The sequence below is a fragment of the Mchenga conophoros genome, linkage group LG10 (assembly GCF_057382185.1).
Source record: "Mchenga conophoros isolate Kocher_MC1m ecotype Shallow Benthic linkage group LG10, M_conophoros_male_GT1.1, whole genome shotgun sequence".
In the NCBI taxonomy this organism is placed as follows: Eukaryota; Metazoa; Chordata; class Actinopteri; order Cichliformes; family Cichlidae; genus Mchenga; species Mchenga conophoros.
In genome coordinates, this window is record NC_140535.1 from 21,884,514 (window position 1) to 21,899,480 (window position 14,967).

A 14,967-nucleotide genomic window follows, 5' to 3' on the forward strand; every position below is an offset into this window, starting at 1 on the left:
GGAACAATGTGCATACAAAGCCAAGTTTCTGCTCTTTGTTTGGGTTAGAAATGGATTCAAGGTATTAAAGGTGCATTAGGCTGCTTTTCAATTACTAGTAAAACCTTAAAATGAAACTGTTATTTCAGCCAATGGGGCAACTACATCAGTTTAGTTTAAATAGTAATAGGTATCCTAAAAGTACAGTTCAAAATGTGACTAGAATTAGGGAACATCTATTGGTGTCTTAGGACAGGTGTAAGCATTGGCCATCCAAGTCTATTGCACTGCTAATATTCTGTGACACGAGGCTCAGTCACTTGTGAGTCTCCGTCATCATAGAAAGTCAACACAGCTTTTTCAGTTCAAACACACCAATTTATTTTCCAGCGCCCTGCCGTCGAGCCAGGCTCAGTGGACGTTCTTCTTTATAGTGTTCTTCTCTAGTTTCTCCCAAACAGTCCACACAGTACCTTTGCCAATTACTGCACAGCGTCTCCCAGCAGTGATTAGCTCATGCACAACAGGTGTGTCACTCAGCTCGCTTGGCACTGCTCCCTGAACCAGCTCCACCTCTCCCCTCTACAGCTGAGCTACACATTCACATTCAGCCAATTTGGAATCACAACCTAACCAAACATGCGTGACTTTGAACTGTAGAAGGAAACCGGAATACCTGGAAAGAATCCATGCTGACGCAGGGAGAGCGTGTAAACTCCATCGAAGAGGGTCCCTGATGACGAGCATGTTGAAACCAGATACCCTCTTCCTATGTGACAGTGTTAACTACTGCAGTACCGTGCTACCCTAGGATGGCATAATCATACTTAACTTATTTCCTTACCAGTGACGAGAAGCAACCCTAAAGTCTTAACAGCACTTTCTATAGCGTTGTTAGATAACATTCTACTCCCAGCTCATGTAAGTATTTGCCTTTTACATGAAATATCACAAACGAAGCAACATTTAACACAAACTAGCTTCTTTGGTCTAAAAAAAGAGGACAAGAACAACTGGATATAGTTTTGTAGTGCTGTGCGTCATGCTGCTTGGAAGTTTTACAACACTGAAGCCTGGTAAAAATATTTGTTATGAGCAATACTCGCACAAGGTTTTGCTGATTAATTTGTTCATTATGCAGCTTACAGAGATGCAATGACTAACTCGGGCATGAGAAAAACAACCGAGGATGCAAATTAAAGAGAAACGGTAACTGAAAGTGGCATAAATCTATGACAGTATCAGTTTTGTGACAGAAGGGTCTCCTCCATATATCTACACCTGTTTCTGCTTTTCTGTCTGCAGTGCAGATTTGCCTGGACAATTTAACAAAAAATAAAAATATGCATATGCAGACATATAGCACAGCTAGTCTGAAGTTGCTGAATTGACAGGACTGTTTGCAGGAAACCTACAGCAAAACAAATTTAAAGCTCATTAGGTCATAATTTTGGTTTGAGAGGTCGATACTGAACGCTATCAATGGATTTGTTTGTCTGTTCTGAGCTGTTCCCCACAGTTATGCTTTAACTAATTTCTCCCTCTTTGTTCGTTGTGTGTGATGAATGGAGTTCTTTACTGCAGGATCTGGACAGTGCAGTAATTGGGGCATTCATAAAGAGATTATGCCTGCACTGATGGGAACAGGGCTTATTTCAAAACACACACACAAAACACGTCTCAGACCACTTATCACATAAGCACTCATTTAGGTTGTGAGTTTAACTCTCCTAAACTTGCTAGACTCTGCAGAAGAGTGTAACTATATCTTGCAGAGGTCTACATGCTGGACATAACAGGAGAGGGGAGGGTGAGGGAGGGTGTCTCTTATCGGATTGGTCTGTTTCTCAGCAGCCAGCAGGGGGAAACTGGCCAGCTGGTGTCAGTGGGTCAGACTCTTTTCTCACACAGCTTCTCTTCACATTCGAAAGGGAACTCATATTCACACAGGAAGCCTTTGAACACATGGAGAGAGAAAGGCAACGCCTGTCATCAGTCACAGCAGAGTAGGTGTATATGATCCGCTCACAATCACATGCTGCTAACAAGCTCCTTTCTGAACTGGGTGGACTGTGTTTGACAGCTGTCTGTCGGTTAACTGGCAAGGCAGAATGTCACGACGGGACCAGAGGTTTCGGCGAGGCACGAAAGGACGGTAAGAACTGAAATCTTTAGATACGCGTAAGAGTGAGCGAAAGGGGAGGAAGCGTATGAAAGAGTGAGTCAAAGGAAGAGAAAAAATTAATAGGGAAACTTCTAAACGTCTGCATGTATACTTCCTCAAACAGAAGTCTGCCAACAAAATAACACTTGAGGTTTATTTTTTTTGGAGGTTGTTTTTGCTCTAATGTTCACAATAACAAAAAAGCATGTTGGAGCACATTTCGCAAGTTACAAAAAAAATTATAATTTGTTTACTTTGTAAACATCCCTGTTCCTCAGGCCAAAACCTAAGAGTTAGCATTTAAAGTCTTTTATTTAGCATAAAGAAATATGTGAAACATCCAGCGTGACACAAGCAGTTTAAAAAAATCCTTTTAAGAGCTTTTTTTTTTTTTTTTAAAGGAAGTCCGACATACCAACGTACAGAACACGGAGGAAACGGTGGTAGGAGAAAACGTCATGAGATTGTTAACATCTGACCGAGGTTCAGTTCTGACGTCATAACTTCTTTAGAGACACGAGAACAAAGGGGATTTTTATTGACAGGAAAACACTCAGGTGACCAAAGAGAAATGTGGAGAGATGGATGAGGGGGCGGGCAGTAGAAACAGCTGAACTGATTCCAGGTTTTCTTGCAACCAGATGCTTTAGCGGAATCGCAGATGTGGAGCTGGAAGGTTCCACATCCGCGGCCTGCAGCACAGTAACAAAGACAGGAGGTCGAAAATAAACCTGCAGCGGTCTGATGGCTTTATTGCTTAATTATTTCCTTAGCAATGAAGGAGAAGCGAATCTTGGTCTCTAGCAGCACGTCCTACAGTGCTGTCAGAAAAAAAGAGATCCCACATGTGAGGGTGTGCGCACTGAAGAAGCAATGTGTTGCTCTATCAGCAACAACAAAACGAGCTGTTTGGTGTTGTTAACAAAAACACAAAGGGAAAGAGCTGCCTATAGTTTTCTGTGACGAAATACTAAAACCACAACAAAAACGGCAGAATGAATCGTGGCTTTAAGTTGTTTTGCAAGACTTAAGATCACTTTAACATATTATGAAGAAAACCTTTAAAAGAAACTATTGTAGGAATTATGCTTTATTCTCAATATGACACAACCTTTTGCTATTCTTACAAAAATGGATTCAAAGCATTTACTGCATGAGGTTTGGGGAGAGGAAACATGGGCCAGTACTCAACCCAGGAAGTCACCTCCCACTCCGGCTGCAGTGTTGGAGAGATAAGGAAGCAGGGCCTTTATCGTACACACTATAGTATTATTCTGCTTTAGCAGGGTAACGATGGGTCTCACTGTAATCTGCAAACTTTAAAGGCCTGAAACTGAACATTGTGCTCTGCATTTAAGGAATGCATGCTATTTTAATTTTTAACAGCTGTGTTGTGCAATCTTGAGTGGGTGTGTCTCTATGGGGAACATTGTTTTTGTGAAAACATGTGACTAGTCTCTTTGCATGAATAGTCCTTTTTTGTAAAAACCAATATTAATGTCACCCCGGGCTGATTGTCATGGTGATGTCAGCATAGAAGTAAAGATAAGTGTATTTCCTTTGGGTGTATGCCTCTTTGTGACCAGATCATATTGTTAACCAACATAAGAGAAGAAATGAGTAGAGTATGAGTGGAATCGTATACTGCGTTCATAAAAAGGAGCTAAACAGAAAGCAATAATCTGTTGTCTCACAGACCTTGAAATGTGATACTCTTTGTGAGGATTTCAAGTCCCACATCTTCCATCCATGATTAGGCTCATGTTACTTTGTCTGCGTATCTGAATCTTTTCTTTTTTTTGTTTTTTGCTCAGGTTTTGTTCCACTTTCTCACTCTGTTACGCCATATTCTCCCGTTTCCCTCTTGTCTCTGCAGGTGTTGTGAATGTGGCTGTATTCTGTCTCACTGGTACTATGAAAGAGAGGGGCAGCTGTATTGTAAAAAGCACTACTGGTGCCGTTATGGAGGACACTGCCACGGTTGCAAGGAGACCATTGCAACAGGACTCATAATGGTAATATTGAAATCACTCAAAATTTTAACCAAAAAAAAAAGATTCTGATGAAACTATCCCTCTGAACACAAATAATTCACAAGTTCCTCACTAAACTTTTTTTTTTTTTAATAATCTTGGCTACAAAACTTTAGCATACATGGATTTCTAAGCTTATAAGATGAAAGCCTGATTAGCTGCCCTCTCTGTTGTCTGACTCACTTAGTCCAAAGCAGTCTGAACTGTCAGCAACAAATCAATTGGACTAGTTTAAAAATATCCCACTTATTGATCATTCAAAGCTTACTGCTGTTCAGACTAACAAGTTAAAAAGAGTTTTATATAATATTCAGAAACGGAATATGGAATACCAAATCTCAGCATGCTCCACCAATTATTCATAAATTCAAAGCCTTCCCGACTTTTGGTTTCCTCCTGATATGAAAGCATTTATTTTCTCTTTTGACTCTAAGCTAGAGGATATCCTCTGAAAACATCCTTTATGCAAGAATGAACAGAAACAGCTCGAGTGTTTCACAGTTCAGAGTGGCCCAAATAAATGCGTTCTGGTAAAACTGTATTATGTTTTTCATACACTACTGCCCTGCATATAAACAGGTTGCTGGAGAGCAAAAGTATCATCCTGAATGCTTCACTTGCATGAGCTGTGATATGGTCATTGGAGATGGAGACACCTACACGCTTATCGAACGCTCTAAGCTCTACTGGTAAGTAAGACTCTGAAAGGAAAAATGTAAAGAAGTCTTGTGTGTTAGCAAATGTGTAAGCTGGAGATGAATGAGTGAAATGGAAACAACCTCTTTCTGACAGATTTACAGTTATGTTAAAGGTTAGGGACTCTGGGTGGTCCTATGGAAATACTAAGTAGATCCCATGATTCAATAGCTTGTAAAACCACTTTTAGCAGCAGTTGAAGTAAATGTTCTCTGTATGACTTCATCGGTCTCATGTTATTTTGGAAAATTTCTTTCCAAAATTGCTTTAGTTAATTGAGGTTAGCAGGGATTTGTTTATGCACAGTTCTCTTAAGGTCCCACCAGAACATTTCTATCAGAGTAAGATCTGGACTTTTACTGGACACATTGAGTCGTTTCTTTTCAGCCAATCGGTTGTAGATTTTCCACAGTGCTTGAGATCATTGTCCTGTCCCAGTTTCGGCCAAGCCTAAGTTTATAGTCGACTCAATGACTGTCAGGTGACCAGGTCCTGTGGCTGCTAAATAAGCCCAAATCATCGCCCCTCCACCACCGTGCTTGACAGCTGTTTTGAGACGTTTGTGTTGATATTCTGTTTTTGTTTTTGTTTTTTACAAACATTGTATGTGCATTATGGCCAAAGGATGCTAAATCAGAAGTCTTTTAGGTCTGTCCAAATGCCACTTTGCCAGCCTAAGCTATCCTACCATGTTCTTTTCTCAACACTTCCAAACAAGCCATACTTGTTCGTTTTTTTTTTTTGTTTTGTTTTGTTTTTTTTTATAAACTGTACTGTTATGAACTTTAACCTTTTAACATGCTGAGCCCTGTGGATTCTGAGATGTGGCTCTTAAATTTCTACATTTTCACTGAGCATTGCACAGTCGACCTTGCAACAGAGGTTCTCTGCACTCTTGGGAAGACTGTAGCATTGTGAATGCTCCAGATATGCAAACTGTCCAAACTTCTGCTTTTATGGAGGTGCTTACATTTGCTGAAGATTGATTAATCAAGTGCATTTGATTAGCAGGACCTGATGTTTCATTTTAGTTCTTTTTGAAGCAATAAGGGTGTACTTAGTTTTTCACAGGAAACTGAGTACACTGTGTAAACCCCTTTTTTTTTTTTTTTTTTTTCTTCCCCCCCTTCCTTCAAGTCACTATAGTATTCATCTTTTGATTTGCCTCTGCAGTGGTCACTGCTATTGTCAGGGTGCTGTATCGGATGTGGAGCCAACTTCTCCAGTTACCAAGAGACCACACATGGTGGCGCTGGTCTCTTTCCCTCCACATGCAGTCGGACAACGAGGCCTGAGTGTAGTCATTGATTTCGGCAAAGACAAAAGTCCTCTTGTGACTGTGACAGAGTGAGTCTCTGAATTTAGCCATTAACAATTCTGACCCTCACGTCTCGCCCACCTATTCAATCACTGTCATTCTGTTCAGGCTGGACTCATCAGTCCTAAGCCCTGACCTGCTATCCTCTGTCCACACTGGTGATCAAGTATTGGAGGTTAACGGCATCCCAGTGCGCAATATTTCTCCAGAGGAGGTAGGCCTCAAACTACCCACTGCTTCAGTTATAACATCACAAGTTTAAGAGAGAAGAGACAAAAATGTCAACGTGACCATAATGTTAAATGTCCTTTCCACTAGATAAACCGTGTAATCCAGAACACAAGCAGACCACTGCAGCTGACCATTGAGCACAACCCACAGGCACCTCATGACCTCTTTCACTCGGACAGTCCCTCGGATAACATCTCTTGTCCTGAGCCCCCTGTCCGCAACAAACTATCTTCAACCCAGAAACTCCCAAGTCTGGAGGAAGAGCCAAGTCCCAGAGAAGAACCAGATGAGCAAAATGAACAAATTAGGATGAGACTCTCACCATCTCAGCACCAAGGGACCCCAGGAATCCGATCCAGAAACATTTCGTAAGTGATGTCAGCTGACAGCTTGCCTTAACTCAATACTCTCCCCTTTCTAAGTCTTTGTTTCTTTCTCAGGCGCAGCTGCAGTATAGATAAGTGCCCCGTGTCTCCTGGAATGCTGTCGCTTTTATCTCAAAAAAAAGAAATGGTTCGCTCAGAGTCTCTTCGAGTAGATCCAGGAGACCGGGCGCACCGCATCTTCAGACCTTCAGACCTCATCCACGGAGAAGTGCTGGGCAAGGGCTGCTTTGGACAGGCTGTCAAGGTGCCTTGCTGTTTCCATCATTTTGTTGCCTGACTGCAACTCGCTTTTAGTTGTAATGCTGATTTTAATCAGCAGCACTGTTATGAACTTATCTCTCTCTCTAAAGGTAACGCATCAGGAGACTGGGGAGGTCATGGTGATGAAAGAGTTGATACGCTTCGACGAAGAGACGCAGAAGACTTTTTTAAAGGAGGTAAGTGGTCGTGGGCGCAGAAAAGGCCTGAAGAGAGCATGACATGTTTAACCAGCATCCCTCTCAATTTGTACAGGTAAAGGTGATGCGCTGTTTGGACCATCCCAATGTTCTCAAGTTCATTGGGCTGTTTTATAAGGACAAGCGAATACATTTTGTCTCTGAATACATCCAGGGAGGAACTCTTCGAGAGACTATCATAAAAATGGTAGGTTAAACTAAGTTTTTATGTTTCTTCATGAGAACCATCAGCATACACAAACACAACATGGTGGTCATAATCTTTCTGTTGCAGGACAAGGATTTTCCCTGGAAAATTAGAGTTGGGTATGCTAAAGACATTGCAGCTGGGATGGTAAGTCTTTCAAGCCAATACTCTAAGAATAAAAAAACTTTTATTGCAAAATTAAGCTGTTTTGGTAAAAAACTTGTCAAATATATATATCATCTCTCCTTCACAGGCTTATCTACACTCCATGAATGTTATCCACCGAGATCTAAACTCATACAACTGCCTGGTCAGAGAGGTGAACAGATGTTTTATAGCACACATGTCAAAAATTACAGTATCTTCCATTATATAGCTCCACTTCAAAAACTGCTTTGTTACTTGAATGTGTTACTTTATTTAAATCTGAAATTATATCAACAAAACAAGCAAAACTTTGGTCCAGATACATTTCTAATCCAATTCCAAGACTTGTTCTTATTATTCTGCCAATGGTGAAAGGAGATCAACAGTTCTTGAATGTTAATGAATTTTACTTATTAAAATTCATTATACATACCACTTTCAAATAAATAAAGACTTCACAGCTGATTGTTATAACTTCTTTACCCCTCTTTGGTTGTGTAGAACCAGTCTGTGGTGGTGGCAGATTTTGGACTAGCCAGGTTGGTAATGGAGGAGAGAAACCAGAGCAGAACATCTTCGCTTGAACGTCCGACAAAAGGGACGCTGTCAGAGCTCCGCAAGCATGACCGCAGGAAGCGGTATACTGTGGTAGGAAACCCCTACTGGATGGCGCCTGAGATGATCCACGGTGAGTACACAAGCTAGGACACTACTACTTATGTTGAGGGGTGATCAGATTCTGAATCAAGCTCCTAAACCTTCACGCCTTTCGTAACGTAGTTTGCAATAAACCTTTGGTGGGTGCAGATTTAAAAAAATACATGCGTATATTATTTCTTATGACAAAATGAAAATGGGATTCACAGGACATTTTCTAAATTCATTCAGGATTTATAAAAGCTGCTATCTTCAATATTAAACAGTGAAGATATTTAAATAATGGCCTGAGGATAAGTAGCTCCACATAATGAATGCGGAACCACTGAATATCCAGGACAGGCTAAGAATTTCTTCTTCATTTTCCTCCCAGGGAAAACCTATGATGAACGGGTAGACATCTTTTCCTTTGGCATCATGTTATGCGAGGTAAGAAAATCTGGACTGCTAAAAAGATTTCTGAAAATGCCACGTTTCTAAAACTTTTAACAGTTTTAAGGCTGAGTATGTCTCTGTCTTAAGATAATAGGGAGGGTGAGTGCAGATCCTGACTACCTTCCAAGAAGAAATGACTTTGGGCTGAATGTGGCAGGTTTCCTGCAGCAGTACCACCCTCCACAGTGCCCCTCTGCTTTCATGCCACTGGCTGTTCTCTGCTGTGACATGGACGCTGATAAACGGTAAGATTGCACCACAAGTAAATTAGATGGAGCTCAAGTATGTCTGTTGTTGACAATTATAAACTAATAGGCAAAGTCTTACCGTTTTTGTTTTTTCACCAGTACATACAGAAACAATAAATACTTTTCCAGCGTTCTTTTTGCTACCCAAACAGTGAATACTTCACTGAGTAATTCAGTAAATAATCTAGCTGCTGAATAGCCTACCAGTGGCGAAAAGTTTACATCAACTCATCATTGGCGTGAATGTCATAATGATTTTGGGGCTTTTATTAAATTCTTTGAACTTTTTCCAGGGTGAAATGATCGTACAGCACACATCTTTAATGTCTCTAAAAAAAACAAGAATCTATTCACACAAGGTCAAAAGTATACATACAAGTTGAAATGTATACATACTCGTATTTTAATAAGTGTTAAGAAGGTTCTACAGTGTTGATGCATGCGGAGTCATCCAGGTAAGTAAATCCTAAAAGGTCGATTCTGTTCATCTGAAACGTTTCGTGACAAGGTTCTACAGTGTCTTTTAACTTGACAAAGCCCAGCTCTAATAACGTCTCATGAGCAAACATGATCAACTACAACTGTTAGTTTCTCTTTAACAGCATAAAAACGATTGGTTTGGCAGCACTCATTGGTTTGATCAATACTCTAAACATTGGAAAAGATCAAAGCTCTAAGAAGGAAAATTGTAGATTCACAGAAGTTGGGAAGATCTCTTGAAGCCAACAACTGCAGATTCCACAATCCTCAACCTCATCCTCAAACAGCTGTACATCAGTACAAGTTATTCACATGTGTCACCAGTTTGCCAAAGAACACCCAAATTGTCACCCTCAGATGACAGGCATTTGATAACGATGTTCAAGAACAGCCCAGGAACTACCAAGGCTCAAGCATGAATTGGAAACAGCTGGAAAACCACCATCACTGTGGAGCGTGAAGCCAGTTTTACACCACCATGGACTTAGATGATGCCCACCAAGAAAGAAGCCCTTGCTCCAAAATAGACACCTTCAAGCTCAACTGAAATTTTCCCACATAGACTCGCCATGCCTTCTGGAGAAAAGTTTTATGGTCAGACGAGACAAAGATTGAGTTATCTGGCCACAATGCCAAGAGGTATGTTTGGAGGAGTAAAGGTGAGGCTTTCAAACCTGGGAACCCTGTACCAGCTGTCAAACATCGCAGTGGTAGCATCATTCTCTGGGGCTGTTTTGCTGCCAATAGTACTGGTACATTGCAAATAGTGGCCTTTCCAAAGCCTCAACCCAATTGAAAATGTTTGGACTATGCTTAAAGACCACGTCGGTGCCAGGAAACCAACCAATCGAAATCAACTCTACCAATTCTGCCAAGATGAGTGGTCAAATATTCAGCCAGAATTATGCCAGAAGCTTGTTGATGAGTAACAAAATAGGGTTCCTTGAGGTTCAACTTGTTAAGGGATATTTAACTAAACATTAGTTTTGGGGTATGGATATATTTGAGCCTGTATTTATACTTTTGACCCTGTTTGGGCTACTTATTTTCAAAAAATTTTAATGTCATTAAAGATGTATGCTGTACCATCATTATACCCTGGACACAAAAGTAAATGATTAAAAGCCCATAATTACCATGGCATTTATGCACATGACCTCTGACAATATGTGGCAGAGCATCTTAAAACTTCTCATTAATGCAACTTTTGCCTTTCAGTCCGTCCTTTTTGAAGCTGGAGGAGAAGCTGGAGAACCTGCTGATGCACCTGGATATTGGTCTGCCTCTGCTCTCTGAGTTAGAGCAGCTCTGCAAAGCTTTTTGGCAGAATAATAACCACCAATGCTCTGAAAACACAAATAACCACACTGAGCCGAATCAATTTACTGAAAACAAAGACCAAAATGGCAGACTTGACAGCCACACAAACCACGAGCAGAACGCTCAGGCTGACCTTACTGTGAGGACTGGGTCAGAGGGTAGAAACCAGTCGTGCCGCAGGTCGATAAGCACAGACTCATGCAATCATGGCTCTGAAACCTATGAACACAGTAACCCTGCAGAACAACTAGGAGCCCGGCGTGAGCAGTCAAGACCAGTACCAGAGCAGTTAAACGGGTCCAGGAGGATATACAAAGCATTGTGGGACACATCTACAGAGGATGGCTCATTTCTTTGATTGATGACCAAGATGGGACACATCTACAAAGCCCAGTGTTAAAGGAATAAGACTATTTGTGGAGACATTTGTGTCTTTTCAGTCAAGTAAATTAGTCATGAAACTGCATTTGTGAGAGGAATATGTAAATGTAGAATCATGCAAGATATTCAACATGCGAAGCAGTAAATATTTGTATGTTGCCCACATTGGTCTCATACTCCACTGTGAACCAGTATTTATGTGATTGCAGCTAGAGCCCTGCTGACACTGAGAATAGCAAATATCAAAATTGAAATTAACTGTTTCCATTTTTTTTTTTTTTTTTTTTTTTTTTTTTTTAAATGGAAATGCACAAAAAGAACTAAATTTTATTTAAATTCCATAAAAATTGTCAGTGGACAGATTAAGTAAAGACAATCCTTTTTTATAATTTACCTCGACTGTTTTTTGGGGGGATTTTTGTTTTGTTGTTGTTGTTTTTGTTTTGTGTACTGCAGCTGGTCTTTACTTATTGGCCAACAACATAAGCTAAATCTGGTTGTTTACCATTTAGGCTCTAGTTTCACTTTTACCAAGAAGCTGTGGAACACATGTCACTTTATGTCGCCTTATGTATTTGCTGCGGAAAAGTGTCAAACCGAATCTAACCCAACTGAGGACATTAAAACTTCTACTGCTACTAAACTATAATTAAGAAAATAAAGAGATGCAAGTCAAAAATTTTAACTACGATGTAGCAAAGATTTATTTACCAAACATTACACAAAATTAAATATAAACTATTTAATATTTTAAAATGCTGACCTTATTAAAGACAAATTAGCCAGAATTATCAGCACGGTTCTTCTTAAAGGATTGCACGCATTTTTGTTATGATGGACTGTTTACACTCACCTTTTAGGTACCGGTACACTCTTTTGCCTTAGTTCTTCATGGCATAGAGTCTGGAAACATTTCTCAGATCCACTCAACACACAGTTGCTGCAGATTTGTCGGCTGCATATCCATGATGTGGATCTCTCGTTCCACCGCATCTCAAAGGTGCTGTAATAGATTGGGATCTGGTGACTGTGGAGGCCACTTGAGTGCAAAGAAGTCATTGACATGTTCAAGAAACCAGTTTGAGATTATTTGAACTTTGGGACAAATGATCTCATTCTGCTGGAAGTTGTGCACTGCGGTCATAATTCAATATGAGTCTCCCCCATTTTTATTTTATTTATTTTTTAAGATATATTTCACAGTCACCTCAAGGAACTTTTATATTGTAGGTTAAAACATCACAACATAAAAACCCTAAAGGGATAGAAATGGTCAGCAGCTGTACTAAGGTAGGCTGAGGTATTTAAATGATGCTCAGTTGGGGCCCGAAGTATCCCCTGCAACATGAATACATGCATCCTTGTACCACCATTGATACAAGGATGCATGTATTCATGCTTTCATGTTGTTTGGGTCAAAGTATGACCCCACCATACAAATGTTGCAGCAGAAATCGGGCACTGTTTTGTTTTGTTTTTTTGTTCAAATGCAGTGATCGTATGCATACTGTAGTCTGTTTCCTGTTCTTAGCTGTGGCCTTCCAATTAAAGGTTCAACATGGTGTGCATTCAGAGATGCTTTTCTACATACCATGGTTTTAACAAGTGGCTATTTGAGTTACCATTGCCTTTCTATCTGCTTAAGCCAGTCTGCCCATTCTCTGACCTCTAGCATCAACAAGGCCTTTTCTCTCACAGATCTGCTGCTCACTGGATATTTTCTTTTCTTCCCTGACAATTCTTTGTAAACCCCAGACATAGGAAAATCCCATTTAAATGATCAGTTTCTGAAATACTTAGCTCATCCCATCTGTCAGTACCAACCATGCCATGTTCAAAATCACATTTGTTCCCTCTCTAATCTTAAATTGATTTGAAATTTAGCAGGACAACCTCCAAATTCTTCATATTAAATCTCTTAACAAATTTGAATAAATTATAATATAATCCCATGACCTAGCTAATATAAACTCACCCCCTGTAGGCTTGAGTGGGGGCCCTCTCTTGACAAAAACATTACTGTAGCCAACAAGGTGTCAGTCTGTAAATCAACCAGCAATATTTGAAAAATAAAGCAGCTCAATGATGTTCAGAGTTGACATTAAGAAATTTAGTCCAGAAATATATCGTGAAGACTTTTTAATCATTTGGAAGAAAAAGCTGAACAAACACTTTAAGATTAGCCTCACGTGTTAGCATATATTTAAATCCAATCGTTTTCCGGCGTGTTTATTGATTGATTTATTGTCTAAATGTGACTACTTTACTATATAACGACATGAATGTGTACACACTTACCAAAATATTTAACATACTTTTCTTATACAAAAAAAGCCGTTAGGCTAGCTTAGTTAAACTGGCTAATCTTGACTAAATGTACCTAAATACAATAATATTAAAACATAAAAATGGCAGCAACTTTCAGACTCAAGCTTTCATGGTTGCCAAAAAAATTAAAAATGATTGCATAAATATAACTCAATAAGCACAGATAGCTAAGTAAGCTGAAGCGCTAACCTTGTTTACGTCTACAGTACTATACAGGTCTTTTTGGCTTCACAAAGATTAAACGAAGAGAATTTTATGGACTTTTAGTATTAAAACTGGGCTAGCCCACATGTGGTTGTGGACTTACTCCAGGGAGCATACTTACAAAACAACTACGGGTAGTAGAAAATCCACAACACTTACTGCTTTGATAGACTCCACTCTTCTTCATTGTAACACACTTTGAGCCACTCGATAGAAATGCTGGAAATTTTACTCACTACTTTTGTCAGATCTTTAATTATGGTATTATAATCTACTGCTAAGATAATGTTTCCTTCTTCTTCTTTTTTCTTTTTTAAGGTTTCTCCTATAAATAGGAAGTTATTTGTATCTTATGCCACCTCAAGCTTGGATTGCCAGTCTTAAATACTCCAAACATATTTTTTGTGTAAAATTAACTCACTGTGGTCAGAGGTTTATAACAACTCATCATGTGCATAAATGTCATGGTAATTTTGAGCTTTTAGTGGTTTCTTTGAGCTTTCTATTTGCTATGTGGAAGGATTGTACATCATAGATTTTTAATGACTTAAATAAACAATGGGTCACAAATCAGAATTTAAACAGTATTTTCTATAATCCACACAGGTTTAGTTATACATAGAGCCTCAGATTGACCAATACTCCAAACAATGAGGAAGTCCATGGATCTCAGTGAAGATCTATGACGCTGTACTGTAGATTTACAGAAGTTGGGAAGAATTAAGAGTACCTTCTAATTCTTCAACTTTACCTCAAATCAACAGCTGGATGAATGAATCTTTAAAATATTGAGAAGTTCCACCTGGACAATGATCCCAAACACACATCAAAACTGGTTTTGGAAAGTAGGCTTACATCCAGCTTCTGGGAGGGCCTTTCCAAAGTACCAACCTCAATCCTATTGAAAATTTGTGAACGAAGTTTAAAATCTGTGTCTGTGACAGGAAACCAACTAATTTAAATGAACTTTACCAAAACTGATCAAATTTCCAGCCAGAATTGTGCTTGAAGCTTGTTTATAGCTACTAAAAGCATCTGGTTGAGGTGCAGCTTGCTAAGGGATATTTAACCAAATATTACATTTGACTTCTGTATGTATGCTTTTGACCCTCTGTGGATTAGAGAAAATGCAAAACACACTCAAACTTTTGCACGAAATTTGTGTTTTTTAAATATATTAAAGATTCACAATCATTCCATTAACATTATTATAATGATGATGATGATGATGATCGCTGAGCTGTATTAAGCTGTTCTGTAACCACAGAAAAGCGGTAACACTGAGTAGACATGGAGCAGGGTGCACCCGGAGCTG

At 39.5% G+C, this 14,967-nt stretch overlaps 1 protein-coding gene and 1 long non-coding RNA gene across 4 annotated transcripts in view; one reads left to right on the forward strand and one right to left on the reverse strand.

Moving 5' to 3' along the window:
* The window catches only part of LOC146565902 (uncharacterized), a 28,612-nt gene that overhangs the window by 12,498 nt on the left and 1,147 nt on the right, over positions 1 to 14,967 (reverse strand). Inside the window, exon 2 of the long non-coding RNA XR_014894172.1 lies at positions 11,974 to 12,123. This is a non-coding gene — a long non-coding RNA (uncharacterized LOC146565902). The remainder of the gene's footprint in view (positions 1 to 11,973; positions 12,124 to 14,967) is intronic.
* LOC146565903 (LIM domain kinase 1-like) lies at positions 567 to 12,050 on the forward strand. Of its 3 annotated transcripts, XM_085289326.1 has the most exons (17): positions 567 to 900; positions 1,911 to 1,985; positions 2,063 to 2,134; positions 4,020 to 4,158; positions 4,756 to 4,865; positions 6,046 to 6,219; positions 6,299 to 6,404; positions 6,509 to 6,789; positions 6,862 to 7,051; positions 7,158 to 7,244; positions 7,321 to 7,452; positions 7,540 to 7,599; positions 7,706 to 7,771; positions 8,101 to 8,287; positions 8,630 to 8,685; positions 8,779 to 8,936; positions 10,638 to 12,050. In XM_085289326.1, coding segments are annotated over exons 1-17 (2,355 nt in total). In that variant the 5' UTR covers positions 567 to 898; the 3' UTR covers positions 11,098 to 12,050. The 3 variants fall into 3 exon arrangements, with proteins under 3 accessions (XP_085145452.1, XP_085145453.1, XP_085145454.1); XM_085289327.1 differs by lacking the exon at positions 1,911 to 1,985 and having other exon boundaries at positions 570 to 900; XM_085289328.1 differs by lacking the exons at positions 1,911 to 1,985; positions 2,063 to 2,134 and having other exon boundaries at positions 571 to 900.